Here is a 20,998-nt window from a genome sequence, read left to right as displayed (position 1 = left end):
AGCAAAACTGTTTTGGGAAAACGATCCTTTTTCCACTCAGAAATTTTGCTAGGAAGGAACTCTACCACCAAGCCACATTTCCAAACCTTTTATTACTTTCTTACTTTTCTGGGAAGTTTTTAGCATTTTCCCCCTGGGGCTGCCGAAGTTCCCGAGCATACAGGGTTTAGTCAGACACAGAGTCTTGCTTTTGGTCCGGGCTAGACTAGAACACAAGTCTTCTTGGTCTCTCCACCTTCCAAGTAGCTGGGATAACAGCCAGGAGGTACCCTGTCTGTATTTCTTCAAGTTAAAATTTTCAGTTCTATAAAACTGGAGAAGTGTTGAAAGAAATAAAAGCTTGTCTCAGGTCCATATAGGTTCCCCAGACAACATGCCACAAATTGAATGGTTTGCAACAACAAAAAAATAGTAATTTATTTCTCACAGTTCTGGAAGCTGGGAGGTCCAAGACTGAAGTACCAGCACATCTGGGGTCTGGAGAAGGTAACAGATGTTACCTTCCTTGGTATGTCCTCTGAGGACAGAGGGACAAGGGAACTCATATGTGACCCATACACAGGGCCACCTAAATAATAATTCTTGAAGTTGGAAGCCTGGCCCAAGTGATAAAGTGTCATCCAATCAGCGAAAGCAACAGATAATAAGCTAGAGTAACATCTCAGAACCCCTGACCCCACTCTCCCAGCCAACAAAAAGATCCTTTTGGGGGGAGGGAGGGAGTTGTGGGAGCTAAACTTAGGGCCTTAAAGAATTAGGTTGGGGGCCAGGAGTTTGGCCTAGTGCTTAAAGTGCTTGCCTAGCATGCATGAAGACCCGGGTTCAATTCCTCAGTACCACAAATAGAAAAAAAGCCGGAAGTGGTGCTGAGGCTCAAGTGGTAGAGCTCTAGCCTTGAGAAAGTCCAAGGACAGTGCTCAGGCCCTGAGCTCAAGCCCAGGACTGGCAAAAAAAAAAAAAAAGAATTAGGTTGGTGCTTTACCTTTGAGGCATACTGGAAAGAATGATTCTTAAAATGAAATTTATGGGGCCAAAGTATGGCCTAGTGGTATAGTGCTTGCCTGGGTCAATTCCTGGGTCCCAAATATACAGAAAAGACCAAAAGTGGTGCTGTGGCTCAAGTGAGAGTCAGTTTTGAGAAAGTTCAAGGACAGTGCTCAGATCCTGAGTTCAAGCCCAGGGACTGGCAAAAAAAAAAAAAAGGAATTTATAAGTAAGACTTTATAACAATTTAAAACATCTACTCTCAACACGCAAAGAGTATGAAAAGATAAAGCAGCTGAAAAATCTTTGCAAATAATGTACTGTTAAAAAGATTTCTAATTTTAACATAAGAAACTTTTGGGGCCAGGAGTATGGCCTGGTGGTAGAGCGCTCACCTAGCATGCACAAAGCCCTGGGTTCCATTCCTCAGTGCCACATACACAGGAAAAGCTGAAACTGGCACTGTAGCTCAAGTGGCAGAGTGCTAGCCTTAAACAAAAAATGTCCAGCAAAGTGCCTAGGCTCTGAGTCCAATACCCCCCCCAAAAAGGAAGGGAGGGAGGAAGGAAAAAGAAACATTTAAAGCTGAACAAAAACAACATTCTAAGATAACATTAAGCATGCACTTATCATATGACCCTGTTAAGTATTTATCCAAGACATATAAAAACATGTCTACATAAAGAGTTGTACATTAACAATCATAGTAATTCTATTTGTGACTTTACGAAAACTGAGCAGTCCAAAAATTTTTCAACAGGTAAAGAGATAAAACTATGGGATAGCTACACAATAAAATACTTTTTCACAATAAAACTGAAATATTATACATAATACCCAAAAAAAGCTCTTTGAAAGAATTATGCTAAGTGAAAACAACCAGACAAAATAAGAGAACATATTGCATGATTCTATTTATATAAAATATCTAGAAGTAACAAAGCAACGAATCGTGACAAAAAGAAGTTGCATAGCCACCTAAGGAGAAGCTGAGAGGGTAGGCTATAACAAAAAGACAATGAAGGAGATGGGTATGTTCCTTATCATAACTAAAGTAAAAGCTTCATAAGTAATATAATATTCATCAGTATGTATATGCTAGGTAAGTTTGCTGTTTGCCAAATATAACACTAAATCTCTTTTCAAAATTTTTAAGCAATTCAAGACTGGGGCTCAAGAAAAAAAAATTCTCCATTAAATTACCCAAGTTAGACAAAGACAACTCAAAACCTTCAGTTGCTTAAAACCTAACAAACTTAATATTCACATCTTATTTTCATTTTTCTTTTTTTGCCGGTTGTGGGACTTGAACTCTGGGCTTAGGCACTGTCCCTGAGGCTCTTTAGCTCAAGGCTAATGCCTACCCCTTAAGCCACAGCGCCACTTCCGTTTTTCTGGTGATTAATTGGAAATTAAGAGTATCATGGACTTTTTAATGCCTGGGCTGGCTTAGAACCATGATCCTTAGATCTCAGCCTCCTGAGTAGCTTGGATTACAGTTGTGAGCCACTGCGCCTGGCTTTGACATTTTATTTTCTTACCTTAAAGATCAGGGAAATCGCTATTTGAAATGCAAATGTTTTAAAAATATTGTCAAGGAGAATGAGTATTAATGATGAATAATACTGAAATACATGGTTTCTATGTATAAAGTTGAAAACTGTTAACAAGGGGTGGGGAAGACAAGTTGTAAAGGAAAGCAAGATCTGACTAAATTATAATATATGCATGCATGAAATCCTTTAGAACATACAGGAAAATAAAATAGGCTGTGCTGAGGGGTAAACAATCAGCAAAAGAGGCAAGGGATTGGGTTAAAGTAATTTACATGCATGTATGAAAGGAAAAACTTGTTGGAAATGTTTGATGAGAGGAGGGCAGATGAAGATTGGAAAGAGCAAGTTTGGTAGAAGTAGTGTGTGTGAGTGTGTGTGTTAATGTGACAAGTGACTGTCCCTCCTATACAACTAATATTTAATTTAAAAAGTCTGTTATCTACCACTCTTTAAAGCTCTAAGCAACAGTCCAGGCCTCCATCTTTAAATAGGGTACCACATTCCACACTTCTCATTCTTATGGCACAACACTTTACTATCCATTTTTACAAACCATATGATAGCCCACCTTCCATCAAGAATCTTTCACTAATCCAATGCAAAATCTGCTCTGTTCGGAATTTGCACCTCTCATATAGCACAGACATTTTACCATGTAAATATACATAAAGACAAATTTCATCCATCTCTGTTAAGTTTTGCATTCTGAATCTAGACCCCTTTGATTATACAGCTGAATAAAGCACTACTGTACAGCCAAGAGTATGGCCTAGGGGTAGAGTGCTTGCTTAGCACACAGGTGCTATTCTTTGGTACCACATACACAGAAAAGGCCAAAAGTGGTGCTGTGGCTCAAGCGGTAGAGTACTAGCTTTGAAAAAGCCCAAGGCCAGTGCCGAGGCCTTGAGTTCAAGCCCCAGGACTGGAGAAACACACAAACACACAGACACACAGACACATACTTCATGCATTTTGGAAGATATCTTCAGTATATCTGCCTACAAAACTATAACTAATAATCAAGTACTTGGCATTTTATTTCATTTGTCACAACTCTGTCCAATTTGTTTACCTGACTGATATCAGTAGGCTCTTAAAGATCCAAACAATTAAATAGGTAAATAGTTAAGAAAACACCATACAAAATTCAAATAGATTACTCCATGCACATGTATGTTTATGTGAGTTGCTCCTAAGGTTTCAACTCAGGGAGTTGTTGAGTTTCATTTTTTGTTTTCCTCAAGGTTAGCACTCTACTACTTGAATCACAGCTCCCCTTTGGGCAATTTTGTAATTAAGTGGCGTTCAGAGTCTCTCAGACTTCCCTGCCCAGGATGGCTTCAAACCATGATCTTCAGCTCTCAGCCTGTTGAGCAGCTAGGATTACAGGAATGGCCACCAGCACCCAGTACACATATATTAACTTTGAAATCTGTGCTTCAAGACATTAGGGGCAAACAGAGACAGATGACAAAGTCTTATGCTTTTACCAATAGACCCAAAAATGTGAAGAGCATTATATACCACAAAAACCAAGCGATAGCTGGATGAGGTGCTCATGCCTGTAATCCTAGCTATTCAGGAGGCTGAGATCTGAGGATCACAGATCAAAGCCAGCCCAGGCACAAAAGCCCATGAAACTCGTATCTCCAATTAATCACTAGAAAACAGGAACTGGGACTGTGTCACCAGGGGTAGGGTGTAGCCTTGAGCTGAAGAGCTCAGGGACAGCGTCCAGACCCAGAGTTGAAGTGAGGTCAAAAGGCCCTTCATACCAACTCCCCACCCCCGCTTCCCCAAAATGCTTTTCTGCTAAATCTTCAGGGTACTTAGCTTTATGGTTATCTTGCATTAGCATCCAACTCTGAAAGGATTTCTCACTTTTCACTTCAATTTGTTTCTAACAAGATTTCATACCTAATGAGACCCACTAACTTAATGTAACCCCAAAATAATGCAATCAACAGTTAAACTGACTTCACTCGGAAAGGTAATAGCAGCAGAATGTAGTGGACAAATACAGCATGATCTAAGACTAGAACAGAAGAACAGTGGATTCAAGTTCATAGTTCACACTCCTACTTACTAGATTACATGGGCAGTGTAAGATAAATTCTGACCAAAAGCTTACAACAATGTTCCTTTATAAAGGAACCATGAGTTTTTTCCTTTTTGGGGGGTGGGAATAGTACTATTCTTAATTTGGAAAGAAAAATGATCAATTTTGCTGAATCTGTGCTATTTGAGTTATACCTTAAAAGGAAAGCAGGAGTTTCTTATGATATATGTTATTTCGTGATTTCTTACAACTTAATTTCTATAATTTAATATGCATATGTTGGTTACAGATATTTAACATAGCAGTTAAAAGCCTTGTTTCCACTCCTGTTCTAAAATCCGCCTGCCCGCAGTGAGTGGGAACTGCTGCAGATCATTAAACTCTCATCCATCAATGTCTCTAGCTAGGCAACACAATGCAGCAGAACAGCACACAGAAACTATTCCAACCCCAGCAACAGCAGCTAATTAGCATAGCCTACCACTAAACCGGCACCGTATGATTGGAACTGTTAGTCCGAATGTTAGCCAATCAAACCAGGTTATGCAAATAGCCTATTTTAGTTACCAGGGCAGAGCTACTTTCAATTGTCCAATAGGAAAACAAGTAATAAACAAAAAATGAAATTGAGCTTTGTCACATTTTCAAGTTGCAGTTAACACTTTCAGGTTTGGAACAAAATTAATAGCAACTGTACAGGATTCGAATTACATTATACTCCAAATACAGTCCAAAGATAATACACACATAACGCAATTAAGTCATGTATCTGCTAAATTTTTAACTTTTTACTTTACAGACATAAGTTTTTTAGCAGCTGCTGCCATCAACATTTCCAGGGTTTCCCTTGTCAATTCAGCAGCATTATACAAATGTTCTTATACACTCAAGGAGATCCTCAAATGCTGCATGTTAGAGAAATTTTATAAAACATTTTTATTTTATAATAGACCACAAATGAGATGGGCACAAGAGAAAATGGCTTAAATGTAAGTGCTCTCAGGTTTAAAAACAATGACTTTTTTCTTTTGATACATTAATCCATAATTACATTGTTAGAATTGATTGCAACATCACTTCAAAGGTACTTTAAAAATAATAAAATCCAAATTAGGCATTCATTTTTAGGGCTTAAAGTATGCACTCTGGGACCTAGTAAATATTTCTCACAGTAGGGAAAGAAGTCCAACTACATGTAATATTATGTAACCATAATATAAACACATTCGTATGTAAACTTTCAAATAATGAATAAAACATTCAAAACTCTCTAGTCAGTGCACACTCAGAACATCTGTGTTCTGACAATATTTAATGTTTAAGAGAATTTCTCTACTCTCACATTTTCTGAGAAATGCTTTAAAACATGTCGAGACACAGTTTCCATGTGTGCTTTATAAAAGATACAATTATATGTTAAAGTGTATCAACTTATCCTACCTATTCTAGCACTGATCCCCACATAAATATGGGTTCATCCCACACCATGAAGAAGTTACTAGTTCTTAAATACATTTTTCAAAAGGTTTGTCTCTAGAAAGATTTCCAGTATTTTATAAAATATATTGTATTAAGACACAAAGTAGATATCCAGATCAGATTCTAAAGGCAGTGAGCATACAGATCTTAAGACTACAATTCATCCCCTTCCTTCCTTCCCTCCCTCCCTCCCTCCCTCCCTCCCTCCCTCCCTCCCTCCCTCTCTCTCTCTCTTTCTTTCTTTCTTTCTTACCATGGGGCTTAAACTTTAGGCCTGGGTGTTATCCCTGAGCTCTTCAGCTCAAGGCTAGAGCTCTACCACTTTGAGCCACAGCACCAGTTCGGGTTTTCTGGTGGTTAATTGGGGATGAGTCTCCTGGACTTTCGTGCCCGGGCTGGCTTTGAACCAAGATTCTCAGATCTCCGCCTCCTGAGTAGCTAGGATTACAGGTGTGAGCCACCAGAGTCCAGCTCTCATACTCCTCTTTATGTCAAGCTACAACACACATTCACCATCTCCAACCACTCATACCTGTCCCCTAATTTCTTCTGATCCCTCTACTTCAGGATTCTCAATACAAATCACTTAAAACTCAGGATGTTACATGCTGGCAACTCACACCTATAATCCTAGGTACTAATCAGATGGAGATTTTAAAAAATTACAAAATAGCCGGAGAGGGGAGGGAGAAGAAGTTTTTTAGTCTATCAAACAATGTCCCTATCACAAGCTATTGCTGTTCTTAAATAGGGTCAGGGGAACAGAGGCACAAGAAAACACCATCTGTCTAGTAAAAGGGGGTCTGTGGTTTAAAAATAAAACAGGCAAACTTACATAGTGCCTACTTTAGAATTAATTCTTCTTATAGTTGTTTGTTTCAGAAAATTGTCAATACAATTTTAGAATCAGAAATTAAACATTTAGAAGGGGGCCGGAGTGTACCCTAGTGGTAGAGTGCTCACCTAGCATGCATAGAGCCCTGGGTTCCATCCTCAGTACCACACACACAGGAAAGCACCAGCCTTGAGCAAAGTGTCCAAGGACAGTGCTCAGGCCCAGAGTTCAAGTCCCAGGACTGGCAAAAAAAAAAAAAAAAAAAAGTTTAAAACTAGTTCATATAAGCAGCTCACGCCTATAATCTTAACCAGGAGGCTGAGATCTAAGGAACAAGGTCCAAAGCCAGCCCTGGCACTAAAGTGCACTAAAGCCCCTGAGACTCTTATTTCCAATTAACCACTAGAAAACAGGAAGTGGTGCTGTGGCTTCAGGGTTAGGGCAGTGGCCTTGAGCTGAAGAGCTCAGGAACAGCACCCAGGCCAAGAGTTCAAGCCCCACGACCAGTATCAACAATAACAACAAAAACGTTCATATAAAATTCAGAATTCGGGCCAGGAGTTTGGCCTAGTGGTAGAGTGCTTGCCCAGAATGCACGAAGACCTGGGTTCGATTCCTCAGTACCACATATAGAAAAAAGCTGGAAGTGGTGCTGAGGCTCAAGTGGTAGAACTCTAGCCTTGAGAAAGTTGAAGAACAGTGCTCAGGCCCTGAGTTCAAGCCCAGGACTAGCAAAATAAATAAATAAAAATTTTAAAAATTCAGAATTCTGAGTAAAGAAAGTAAATTTCAGTGCCAGGTGTTTGGCCTGGTGATAGAATGCTTGCCTAGCATGCATGAAGACCCAGGTTCGATTCCTTGGTACCACATACATAGAAAAAGTCCAGAAGTGGTACTGAGCCTCTGGCCTTGAGAAAGTGCAAGGACATTGCTTAGGCTCCGAGCTCAAGGCCAGGACTGGCAAAAAAGAGGGAGAGAGGGAGGAAGGGAGGAATGGAGGAAGGGAGGAAAGGAGGGAGGGAGGGAGGGAGGGAGGGAGGGAGGGAGGGAGGGAGGGAGGGAGGGAGGGAGGGAAAATTTACTAAATACACAATTTATCCCTAACCTTTCTTTTGTTTTCTGCCAACTACCATCCCCAGCTTATTTTCCTCAGATGAGCATCGCTTTTTTGCCAGGGGTGGCATCAAATTCTAATACTCCCATCTCCACCATTCAAGGAGCTAGGATTTAGACATCCACCACCTAGCTGGCCTTCATCTTCTTTTTTGTCTTCTTGTTGTGCCCGGGCTGGCTTTGAACCATGACCCTCAGATCTCAGCCTCCTGAGTAGCTAGGGTTACAGGCGGGAGCACTGGCTTGCTAGGCTTTTCATCTTTGTTTAACAAACTCAAGGTACAGACATAGCTTCTACCTTTCCAACACACAACAGCCATCCTTATGCACCGTAACATCTTATCCTTCACTCACTCAAATGACAATCCATACAGCAGTTAAGAGAAATGCAATGTAACTATAACAGTTTTTTACAGTAGAAAAAAAATTCATGAGCTGGACATGGCAGCTCACACCTGGAATCCTAACTATTCAGGAGGCTGAGATCTGAGGATCATGGTTCAAAGTTAGCCTGGGCACTTAAGTCTGTAAGACTCATATCTCCAATTAACCATTAGAAAAATGGAAGTGGCGCTGTGGTTCAAGGGGTAGGGCAGTAGTCTTGAGCTTCAGAGCTCAGGGACATACTCCAGGCTCAGAGTTCAAACCCTATGACTAACTCCCTCCCCCCACCCCACAAAAAGTGCATGAAAAAAAATCTGTAGGCAGTTTCCTGGTCAAGTTTTTAATAAATCATTCCAAAAAGTAAGTAAAACAAACCACACTGTATTGATGGTGGTCTTTTATAATAAATGACTAGTCAGGTAAGTATTTGTAATTCTCTAACTACAAAGCAATCTTAATAGATATTTAGCTATTCAGAAGACCTAGACCTGAGGCTCAAGGTTAGAAGACATCTGGGCAAATACATGACACTCTTATCTCCTATTAGCCAGCAAAAACCTGGAAGCAGAGGTGTGGCTCAAGTGGTAAAACACCAATCTTGAACAGAAAAGGCTAAGCCCTGAGTTCAAACCCCAGTATCAGCGGCACTCATGTGTGTGCATACACACTTTTTAATTCCACAATGACTCATGGATAGGACAGATACTTGAGGCTGAGATTTAGTTTGCAGAATCACTAAAAACCACACAACAAAATTTTCTTAGTGATAGTTGACTACATATTACAACTAGATCATCTCTAAAGTCATTATTATGTTGTAGTTCACATGTCAGCCATAATGTTAGCACTTCTCCTATGACTAAAACAAATGTAATACTGTGAAGCATTAGTCCATATCCCTCCCTCCTCTAGGGGTCCTGATAGCCTTACATTTTCTAGTTTCAGATTTTAAGACAAAACATTTAATTCAGTAATAGTTGTTTTAAAAAAAAAGTGTGTGTGTGTGTGTGTGTGTGTGTGTGTGTGTGTGTGTGTGTGTGTGTGTGTGTTAAAGGCTAGGAGTGAAAAAATTTGTATCTTGGAAAGCCGAATAAAACTATAAAAACCAGTCAGTTATTTCTTAATCTTGTAATTTATTGATTGTAATAGCCAACTGACAATCTTTAGAACAGGAATTGGAGAAACAGGCAGAGAGACACAGCATATAGGACTACCTGGTTTCATCTTTCTGGGAAGATAAATAGCTTTGTAAATGATAAAACAGAACACTGCGCATGTTGTGGTTTACAAGGTTGGAAACAACCAAGAGAAAAAGCAAATGATTTTAAAAGGAAGACATAGAAGAAAGGGAAGGGGAAAATGTCTTTTTACTTTCAAAATTGATTAAATTTTATTATATGCATGTAAACTAAGCGACAAATGTATCACTTTAGAATGTGTTAAAGAGAAAGAAAGGGTCAGGACTTAGAGTTTGGCCTAGTGCTAGAGTGCTTGCCTAGCATGCATGAAAGACTCAGGTTCAATTCCTTGGAGCCACACACATAGAAAATGCTGGAGGGCAGGGAGTTTGGCCTAGTGGTAGAGTGCTTGCCTAGCATGCACGAAGACCGGGGTTCAATTCCTCCGTACCACATACTTAGAAAAAAAAGCCAGAAGTGGTGCTGAGGCTCAAGTGGTAAAGTTCTAGCCTTGAGAAAAATCCAAGGACAGTGCTCAGGCCCTGAGCTTAAGCCCACGACTGGCAAAAAAAAAGAAAAGAAAAGAAAAGAAAAGAAAATGCTGGAAGTGGTGCTATGGCCAAAGTGGTAGAGTCCCAGCTTTGAGGATTCTAAATTGCTGCTGGTACCTCCTGGGCTCATGATTAACCTGGACCTGGTGCTTCTTTAAGATCTAAGAATGAACCATGATGATCGTCTGGTAGCTGAAAGATTTCCAGAACCTTTGATTCTTTTCCCTTTTTTCTAAGAATGTGAAGCACAGAGTTTGGGTTTCAACCCTGAATTCAAAGAGAAGAAATGACATTTCACTTCCAGATCTACTAGGCTTCCCTAGCACTACTGGGTACCAGGTCAAACAATCAGGTTTTTAACATTGTGCTCTCAAAGACTTTAAGTTCTGGTAGCTCCTAGAAAGAATGACTTTCACAAAGGAGCTTTGGGGGGACAGAATAGGAGTACCTGGCATGTGTATTGTCCCACCTTGTCAATACAGACCCAGGTCTGCCTTGTATGGTTTTCAACAACTAAGAAAATTAATTGCTTGATACTTGATACTTATTGTGGTTACAATCAAAGCATTTTCTTCTCACTACCCATGTCAGGGTAAGGATCATCATCATTTTTTTGGTCGTACTCAAGGCTTGAGTCTGAACTCAAGGCTTCATGCTTGCTGGGCAGGTGTTCTGCTGTTTGAACACTCTTCAGCCCTCTTTGCTCTGGTTGTACTAGGATCTCATTTTCCCCCCTAGGACAGCCTGGACCTTGATTCTATTTAAGATTTCTGTTGTACCTGGGATGACAGACATGTACCACTGTGCCCAGCTTTTTCTATTGAGAGGAGACCTTGTCATTTTTAAACGTTATTTTGTACGTAGAGCTGTAGAAATTCAATCCTCCCAATTTCAGCCTCCTGCTCTTGAACTAGGAGGTCATCATGTGGTCACAAGTCTTGCCTGGATTAGCCTTGGCCTTCCAAGCTGTTAGGATTCACCCATGTGAGAGATCCTGTGTTCAACCTACTTGTAAAATTTAGATTTGAGCACCCTCCCTCTCTCTCTCCCCCTCTCTCTCCCCCCCCATTTTTTTCTTTCTCAGTAATACATAATCTTCCAAACTCTTTGTCAATTTTAAAAACACATGTTCCATAGGCTGAGCATGATGTTATACACCTGTAATCACTGCTACTCAGGATGCAAAGATCAAGAGTAAAGGCCTGCCCACCTAAAGTTAATGAGACTTCACCTCAACCAACATGCCAGGAATGGTGGTTCTCTCCTACTGAGAGAGGCGTCTACAAAGGAGGAGTAAGAGGGGACAACTTATAGTTTGAGGTCAGTACCAAGCAAAAAAGCAAAAAAATCCAGGCTCAATTGGTGGAGTAGTAGCCAATAAGCAAAAGCATCAAAAATGCACCAAATCTAGAGATTCCCTCCTTGAACACTTGTTTGTTAAACTTGTCATTTAAAATATGATGTAAAAATCAACATTAATAAATTCTAATAAAAAAAATGCACCAAATTGGGGCCGGGAGTTTGGCCTAGTGGTAGAGTGCTTGCCTAGCATGCACGAAGACCCGGGTTCGATTCCTTGGTATCACATACTTAGAAAAAGCCAGAAGTGGTGCTGAGGCTCAAGTGGTAGAGCTCTAGCCTTGAGAAAAAAAAATCCAAGGACAGTGCTCAGGCCCTGAGCCTGGCAAAAAAAGAAAAAAAAGCACCAAACCCTACCAGAAAAAATAATAAGTAAAGCCAAAAAAAAAAAAAGATTGAGATTGGCTCAAGTGGTACAGTATCTGCCTAACTGATAAGCAGGAAGCTCCAAGTTCAAATCCCAATAATGCAATTGCAATCAAACCTCAATAAACAAGATGGATGTGGCAGCATGCCCCTGTAACCTTAGCTTAACAGGACATGTATATATAAGAGGTCCCAGGTAGTGTCAGGAGTGTGGCCTAGTGGTAGAATGCTTCCCTGGCATGCACGAAGACCTGGGTTGGATCCTGGTACCAAATACACAGAAATGGCTGGAAGTGGCACTGTGGCAAGTGGTAGAGCACTAGCATTGAGCAAAATTTAAGAAATGCACAGGCCAAGCTGGAAGTAGTGGCTCAGCCTATAATCTTAGCATAGGGGTTAAGCCAGCCCGGCAAAGAAGCTCAAGAGACCATATCTCAACCAATAGCTATCATATAAGCTATGTAGGAAAAATATAAATAGGACAGCTGTGGTCCAGAGGGTATAGGGAAAGACTAGACTATATTTGAAAAATAACAAGAGAAATGAAAAGCAAGGTCCAAACTTTCATAAATGGTATATAAGTAGGTAGTATAATAACAGGAGAGAAGACAGTAATAGTAAAAACAAAGCACCTCTCATGGGAATACACTATCAGACAGTATTAACTGTATATAAAAGTATTATTACCATAATTCCGATTATTACTCCCCTCATGAAAAAAAACTGAGCTTTGGGCTTCATGTTTTTATTGTCACCATTACCTTTCTATTAATGCCTTTACATAATAAATTCCTATTTCCTTTGTTAGCATTATGTGTCTAAAGGTAGAAAGGTATGATTGATACACTGATTTTACCATCTGCAAACAATGAAATTTAGCTGCTTTTTCTTAACCCCTTTCCCTCCTTGCCCAATCATCTGCTTTAACTGCTTTATAGTTAGCTGGGAAAACTGAGATTAAAACCTGTATCTAAACTCAAACATTCTTTAAAAGGTACATTTAAGAAGTGTACCTAAAATCTAAAATAGTATAAATCCATTTCTTTTAACCTAAGTGTTAAATGAAAGAATTAGTAGCTAAGAAATTCAACTTTATAATGTGGTGTAACCTTAAGTTTCCCATTTTTTCTATTTATATACACAATATAATCACTGTTGCTTAGAAATCAGAAACTCACAGGCCAATAAGTACAAGCCAATAAGTGAAAACATCAGCTACTGAGTTTGAGTGTCAGTCGGGGGGGGCGGGGGGGGGGGAGAATTCAAAAACTTGGCCAGAGGATGGGAGTTCAAGACAGCAAGAGGCTGAGTGCCAGTGGCTCACGCCTATAATCCTAGCTACTCAGGAAGCTGAGATCTGAGGATTTAGGTTTAAAATCAACCCACGCAGAAAAGTCCGTGAGACTCTCCAATTAAGCACTACCCCCCTCAAAAAAAAATCTCAGGAACAATGCCCAGGCTCTAAGTTTATGCTCCAGGATAGACACAGATAAACACAGAGACAGACAAACACAGACACAGACACAGACACAGACACAGACACAGACACAGACACAGACACACACACACACACACACACACACACTACAGCAAGGGAAGAAAAGTGACTAGACTTCATCTTGAGAAACAACCAACAAGAGTCAGGGCTGGCAGCATGGCTCAAAAGGTACAGCGCAGGGCCAGTTTGTCCTAGTAGTACAGTGCTTGCCTAGCATGCACAAAGATCCAGGTTTGATTCCTGGTTACCACATTAAAAAAGCCGGACATGGTGCTGTGGCTCAAGTGATAGAGCCCTAGCCTTGAGGAAAAAGCCCAAGGACAGTGTCCAGGCCCTGAGTTCATGCCGAGGGAAGGGAGGGAGGGAGGGAGGAAGGAAATACGGTGAATAAATCTAACCAAGGAATCAAAACACCTTTGCAGAAAAAACTATAAAAATTTGAAATAAGGGGCCTGGAGTTTGGCCTAGTGGTAGAGTGCTTGCCTAGCATGCACGAAGACTTGAGTTCAATTCCTTGTTACCACACATACATAGAAAAAAGCCAGAAGTGGTGCTGAGGCTCAAGTGGTAGAGCTCTAGCCTTGAGAAAACCCAAGGACAGTGCTCAGGCCCTGAGCTCAAGCCTAGGACTGGCCAAAAAAAAAAAAAAAATTGAAATAAGAAATTGAAGGTTCTAATAATTACAATTAAATATATGAAAAAAAATCAGAAACCTTAAAAAAGAAATCGAAGGTGACATTAGGAAATAGAAAGATCTTCCATGTTTTTTGATGGGAAGAATATTGTGAAAATGCATACCGCAAAAAGTGATCTATTAATTTAACACAAATCCCCATGAAAACCCCAATGATATCAGAAAAAAATTCCAGCTGTGCACCGAAGGTTCACACCTGTAATCCCAGCTTATCAGGAGGCTGAGATCTGGGGGTCGTGGTTCAAAGCCAGCCCAGGCACTGAAGTCCATGAGAGTCTTATCTCCAATTAACCACCAGAAAACTGGACGCAGGGCTGTGGTTCAAGGGGCAGGGTGTTAGCCTTGAGCTAAAGAGCTCAGGGACAATGCTCAGGCCCAGAATTCAAGTCCCACGACTGACAAAAAAAGAAATGTGTGCGTGTGTTGTGTGTATGTATACGTACAGTTATCTGATATTTGATAACAGAACCAAAGGCATATAGTAGGGGGAAAAAGCTAGCCTATTTATTAATCGGTAGTGAGAAAACTGGGCATCCATGTGCAGAAAAGTAAAAGGGGATCTCTGGGGTTTGTCACCATGCACCAACATTAGACCAGAAACTTTGAAATTACTGCAAGAAGAAGTATGAGAAACACTAGAACTTACAGGCATAGGCAGCAACTTTTTGAGGAGTCCCAGAGGCACAACAGATATGAGAGATTTGACAAATGGAATTCACCAAAATAAAGTTTCTGTAAGCAAAGAAGATGGTTACTAAACTAAACTAAAAAGACAGCCAGAGAGCTCACCAGCGACAGACCAGATAAAGGCCTAATATCCAAAATACATGAGGAGCTCATGAGTTAAGCGTTCTCAAAGCTAATTTAATCATTTAATAAACAGGCAGAGGAGCTAAGGAAAAACTTTCAAAAGAAAGAGGTAAGAGTGGTAAAGAAACACCTGAGGAAATACTCATCATCCCTGGCCATAAAAGAAATGCAAATCAAAACAACTCTGAGATTCCAGTCATCCCAGTTAGATTGGCCAACACTGTAAATTCAAACAACAAAAAAATTGTGGCAGGCATGTGGGAAAAAAGGACTCCTAGGGCACTGCTGGTGGGAATGTAAACTAGAACAACCACGGGGACAGAAGTCTGGAGTTTCTTCAAAACACTAAACACAGGGGGAGAGAAAGTGGGACAAAAACATGAGAAGGGATATCAATGTTCAAGAAGTAATGTACCTAACATATGACGAATGTAACTGTAACTCCTCTATACGTTACCCCGACAATAAAATACAATTAAAAAAAAACAAAACTGGTTCCCTAGGACCCAGCATACCACCACCCTGGGCATCTACCTGAAGATCACAGCAAGGATACAGTAAAGGTACCTTTCCATCCACATTCACTGCACTATTCACAACAGCCCAGATGCCCTACAATACATGAATGAATTTTTTTTAATTGTAATTATACACTGTGGAATTTTTTTTTTTTGGGGGGGGGCAGTCCTGCAGCCTGAGCTCTGTCCTTGGACACTTTCTGCTCAAGGCTAGCACTCTGCAACTTGAGCCACAGCATCACTTTTGGCTTTTTCTGTGTATGCAATATTGAAGAATGGAACCTGGGACTTTGCACATGGCTAGGCAAGCACTCTACCACGAGGCCACATTCCCGGCCCCACAGTGATTACACAGCCATGAGAAAGAATATTATGTCATCTGAAGAGAAATGGATGAACCTAAAACAAATCATGCCAAGTGAGGTAAGACAAGCTCAAAGAAACCAACAGCACCATGTTTTCTCTCATTATGTGAAAGCTAGACTTGAAATACATTGGGGCACAATAAATTACACAGAACTCCAAGCATGCACAGAGTGAGACCAAAGAAGTATGCTCTTAGGGAAATAACACAAAGGCATTATACCTCTGTGCCTCTGATCATATAAAGTATTATTTATCAAAATGAATTCCAGGAAATGAAAAATAGGACATAGTCAAATTCTTATATGCACATATTAATACTTTTGAAACTGAAAAAAATGTCAAAGTTCTTGTCTAAGAATAAAAGATACCAAACAACTAGAACATGATCATGAAAGGATAAAATCTGCAGACTTAAAAGTAAGTGTCTAGCTAGGTGCAAGTGGCTCATACCTGTAATCCTAGCTAATAAGGAGGCTGAGATCTAAGGATCTCAGTCCAAAGCCCAAACATGGGAAGTCTTTGAGACTCTTATCTCCAATTAACAACTAGAAAACTGAAGTGGCACTGTGGCTCAAGTAGTACAGTGTTGCTAGTCTTGAGCTAAAGTACTCAGGGGCAGCACCTAGGCCCAGAGTTATGAATCCCTCCCTCAGAGCAACAAGACATGGCTTAAGTGGCAGACAGACTGTAGAGCAAGTACAAGGTCCTGAGTTCAAACACTAATGCTACCTCTCCAAAAAGTAAATCACTTTATCTTAATATTCTAGGATCCGCTTCAAGTTCACAGCAATGGCAGATTCCCTAATGCTAGTTTTTGATGCTACAGAGAAATATTTATAACATCAAATGTATTCTAGCAGAGCTCAACATCCTAAATGACTAAGGTGATCTTACTCAAAACTAGCACAGGAGGACAAGTGCTCATCTAGCATGAACAAAGCCCTGGGTTTGATTCCTCGGTACCACATTCATAGAAAAGACCAGAAGTGGTGCTGTGAATCAAGTGGCAGAGCACTATCGAGCCTTGAGCAAAAAGTGTCCAAGAACATTGCCAAGGCCCTGAGTTCAAGTCTCAGGACTAAACAACAAAAACTGGTACAGGACAAAATATAAACAAAAGGGAAGTATTTTAACCAAATAAGCAAAAAAGGAATACTAGCTTACAGGAAGTTTCTTCCTACAGGAGCCTTTGTGTTGATATGCATGGTAATGTTCAAAGAACTTTCTCCAAATCTAATTTCAGGAGTGATTCTTCATCCAAAATAAACTAAATTTGGTTACTTCTAGATTCCCAGAATGAAAGCATTTCGGGATACCAGGTTTAAATAGAAAAGGAGAGGCACACATGGAAGAGAATCAGGAGGCAGTTACTTGAGTTTGGAACCCAGAAGAAAAGGGAGGGACACAGAAGTACTCTTTATAGCAGGGACATACATATGTTAGCTGAAGCCAGTAGAGAACTCTATAACCCAGAGTGTGTTTTCTATTTTTACTCTGGATGATTTGACTTTAACAGGCAAGTCTTAAATAGTCTTATAAAATAGTTTTTCTCATTTTTTTTTCCATCCATCTTCACTAAGATAAAATTGGGAAATAAAAAGTGTACATTAACATAGGCATTCACAATGTGTGTGCATGTATGTGTGTGTATTTTAAGATGTGCACACACAATGTGTAATGACTGCTAAGACCAAGCAAATTAAGATACACATCACTTTACATGTACCATAAAAATCTACTACGAACATTTTAACTCTTGAAAAACCATTTCTTGCCTCAATGTTCTTCTTCAATATTACTGTCATACCCTCACAAAGGGTATAAGGAAGTTACGACCAAATTCAATCAACATAACCAAATCAGCAAAAAGAACAATGCCTATGGGAAAACCAAGTCCTGAGAAATGATATTTGCTCTCAAATACGTAGGAGCACTCTATAAATCAACACCAATGAAAAATTCCGTATGGACTTTAACATGATGAAAATCTACCAGCTGAAATATGATAAAGTATGTACAGTAATACAGATAGCAAGCTGCTAATACTGATAATAAGTGAGCTATTAATTTTATTTTCAAAAACAATTATGAGCATTCAAACTATTACAGAAATATACCAGCAGTAAAAGACTAGACAAAATTTTTTCCTATGTCCCCCTAGCCCTCCACCCCTATCGCAGGGCTTAACCTCTAGGTCTGGGCAATTTCTCTTCAGCTCAAGGCTAGCACTCTACTACTTGAGCCACAGTCTCACAGATTTTTGTGCCTGGGCTGGCAATGAACCATGATCCTCAGATCCTCAGATCTCAGCCTCCTGAGTAGCTAGGATTACATGTGTGAGCCACCGGTGCCACCAACACACAGGGGTTTTTCTATGTTCTTGTAATCACAAAGTTAACTGGGTAACTTTTACAAAGCACAGTTACTCACTGGTTACTTAATTCATTGGATCCATTACGCCTTTAAAGAAAAAGAGCTACTTGGAAATCCTGGAAACAACCTGAGGACCAACAACAACTCTGCCACCTTGTGATCTCATGAAAATAAATTGCCAAAAGAAGAAAGATCTATGAGTAAACTGAGATCATCATCAACAACAACAACAAAAACACCCTATGATTTTCAAGAGTTGGAACCTAGGTATATCTGGAATAGCCATCATTTTTACATATACAAATAAAGAATATCTCAAGTAACTGCATAACATTCAAAAACATTTTTTTTTTTTAGCCAGTCCTGGGCTTGATATCAGGGCCTGAGCACTGCCCTTGGGCTTTCCTCAAGGCTAGCACTTTACCACTTGAGCCACCGCACCACTTCCAGTTTTTCTATGTATCTGGTATGGAGGAATCAAACTCCGGTCTTCATGCATGTGAGGCAAGCACTCTACCACTAGGCCAAATTCCCGGCCCCTTAAATGTTTTTGACACTAGCTTTTACAAATAAATACAAAGAATAAAAAGATGGAGGGGTAAAAGTAGGGGCACTGATATAGGGAAGGAAAAGAAAAGAAAATCCTAGACCATTTTTTTGTTTGTTTCTAAGCTATTTCCAGTTTTTGAGTTGGTTAATTAGGTAAGAGTCTCATGAGGACTTTTTTGCCCAGCTAGCTTTGAACAATGATCCTCAGATCTCAGCCTCCTGAGTACCTAGGATTACAAGTGTGAACCACTGGCACCCAGCTAGACAAAAATTTTTAATGAGTCAGGTTTTACAACTGATCATTGCCAGAATCTTACTAAAATTATCCTATTTGCATTGAGTCCCATTAAAGATTTACTATATTCTAATGGGGATGGATCTAGGGGAAACATAAATTTAACCAAAAAGGTGATATATTTTCAGAAATCTTCTATTAGCACCAACATATTATCCAACTTTTGAAAAGTTTGATTAGTACTATATCTGTATAAACTCCACTTATAATAACTGTTAACAAACTGAGTTCCAAGGTCAAGTTTAACAAATATTTTTATCTGCATTACTAATCTAAACCCCCACTACGTGCTGTTTATCAGAAAGCTCCTTCAAATTAAATATTCCATCAGTTCCACATTTTCTTAGACAACCATAGTTTTTACTATATTTCAAAACTTGAGTCACCTGTATGCATCGTCTTCTTTCAAGGCTCATATCATCCTGATGGGGTGGGGGAAGGGAGGGAAGAGTCCAGCAGCAAAACTATAACACTGTGTGAAGAAAAACAGATTACAATAAGACATAATATGTAAGACAAGTATCCCTAATTAAGGAACAAGTGATTTAATTACAATACCCCAAACATATACAGAAGATTATTTCAAATTCATAAAATTAAGTCACTAGCATTTAAGCTTACTTGAATCATTTTCCTTAGCCTCTCCATTAATCAAAATCTAGTACACATTTTTAAAAAATCAAGTATCAATAAAATATATTCAATAATCAGGGGAAAGAAAAAGTTCCAAAACATGTTTAGTACCAATGAATATTCTTAGGTATTAAATGAACTTACAATATTTGACAAAACTGTATAATTTATCTACATTTGAAATTATCAATTCACAGATCAAAAGAAAGTAAATTCACTCTTCATAGTGACTTACTATCAAGAGAAAGATAATAAAAGTTACTTGTAGGAAAGATAACATGCCAATCAACCACTGTTATTCATAAAGTTCAAAGATATTTCTCACAAAAGTCCCATCCCCTCTTAAGTTCTCCAAGTTCTCATTATTTTATTGCAATTCTCTTAAAATATCCCCCTTTCTATTTATCGCTGCCACTAGTACTTAATGATTGACCAGCAATTCCTTAATTAGAACAGAGAAGTGAAAGGAGTCTTATGTCAACTGACAACACATGACAAAAGCAAAGGTAAATGCAAGCTGAAACCTAACTTCTAAAATATTTAGTCAAAAATTACTTTTTAATGGATCCTGTAAAATTCAGTGAGTATTCCAAATAAAATATTGTTTAAATACAAGAGCAATGACTGACCAGAGAGAATGAGAGAAAGGGAACAACTGAATCCCTAGCAAAGGGAAAAAAATGTTTCACTGACAGTATTCAAAAAGTTAAACCTTTTATTCTATGTACGCCTAGAGAGTTTTTGTATATTCCAACATTTATAAATTTTATAGACTAGAATGATGCTTAGTCTAATAGCAAAATAAAGTGGAAGTGATAATTGCTAAGAATAACCATGTCACAGTACTGTAAAATATATGTAACCACTTAATCATTACAATAATAATAATAAATGTTGACCAAGCCCCAAGATAGAAATCCATTACCCCAGCCGGGAGCTGGTGGCTCACCCCTATAATCCTAGCTGCTCAGGAAGCTGTAACCTGAGGATCACAGCTCCAAGTCAGCCAGAACAGGAGCATCTGTGAGACTACTTCCAATTGGCTCAAATGGTAGATACTAGCCTTGAGCAAAAGAACACAGGGACAACCATCTGGAAGAGTTCAAGGCCCAAGGAGAAGGGGTGGGGGGGAGGGAAGGAGGCAGATCTATTATCCAAAAGGATAAGTAATGGAGACTGAGAATTCTGCAGAAGAAATACAGAAATTTTATTCCATCTAAATCATTTATGCAATGTCTAAAATAGGCTATTTGTTAGGTGCTCTCGCAATTCCCCATCCTGTAACTCCTTGCATTTTGCTTTGCCACCCTTCAGTGAATCTACTCAACACTCCTTTCCTCTAACTTGTTCTAACTGCTAAGCTACTATCCAAAGATCTCATTTCCTGAGAGTAATTCC

General features: G+C 39.4%; 1 protein-coding gene across 5 annotated transcripts in view; it reads right to left on the bottom strand.

Moving 5' to 3' along the window:
* Positions 1-20,998, bottom strand: part of Dyrk1a (dual specificity tyrosine phosphorylation regulated kinase 1A) — a 130,443-nt gene that overhangs the window by 64,703 nt on the left and 44,742 nt on the right. For all 5 annotated transcript variants that reach the window (XR_016538165.1, XR_016538166.1, XM_090349285.1 and 2 more), the window contains exon 2: positions 19,354-19,439. Coding sequence is in view for 3 of the 5 variants with exons in the window: in XM_090349285.1 (XP_090205411.1) it covers positions 19,354-19,363 (10 nt within the window). In the remaining 2 variants the exon portion in view is untranslated. The remainder of the gene's footprint in view (positions 1-19,353; positions 19,440-20,998) is intronic.

The sequence above is a fragment of the Megascapheus bottae genome, chromosome 1, assembly GCF_031878675.1.
Source record: "Megascapheus bottae isolate mThoBot1 chromosome 1, mThoBot2.hap1, whole genome shotgun sequence".
NCBI classification, from domain to species: Eukaryota; Metazoa; Chordata; class Mammalia; order Rodentia; family Geomyidae; genus Megascapheus; species Megascapheus bottae.
Note: the sequence above shows the minus strand (reverse complement) of the source record. Positions and strands in the feature narration are given on the sequence as shown.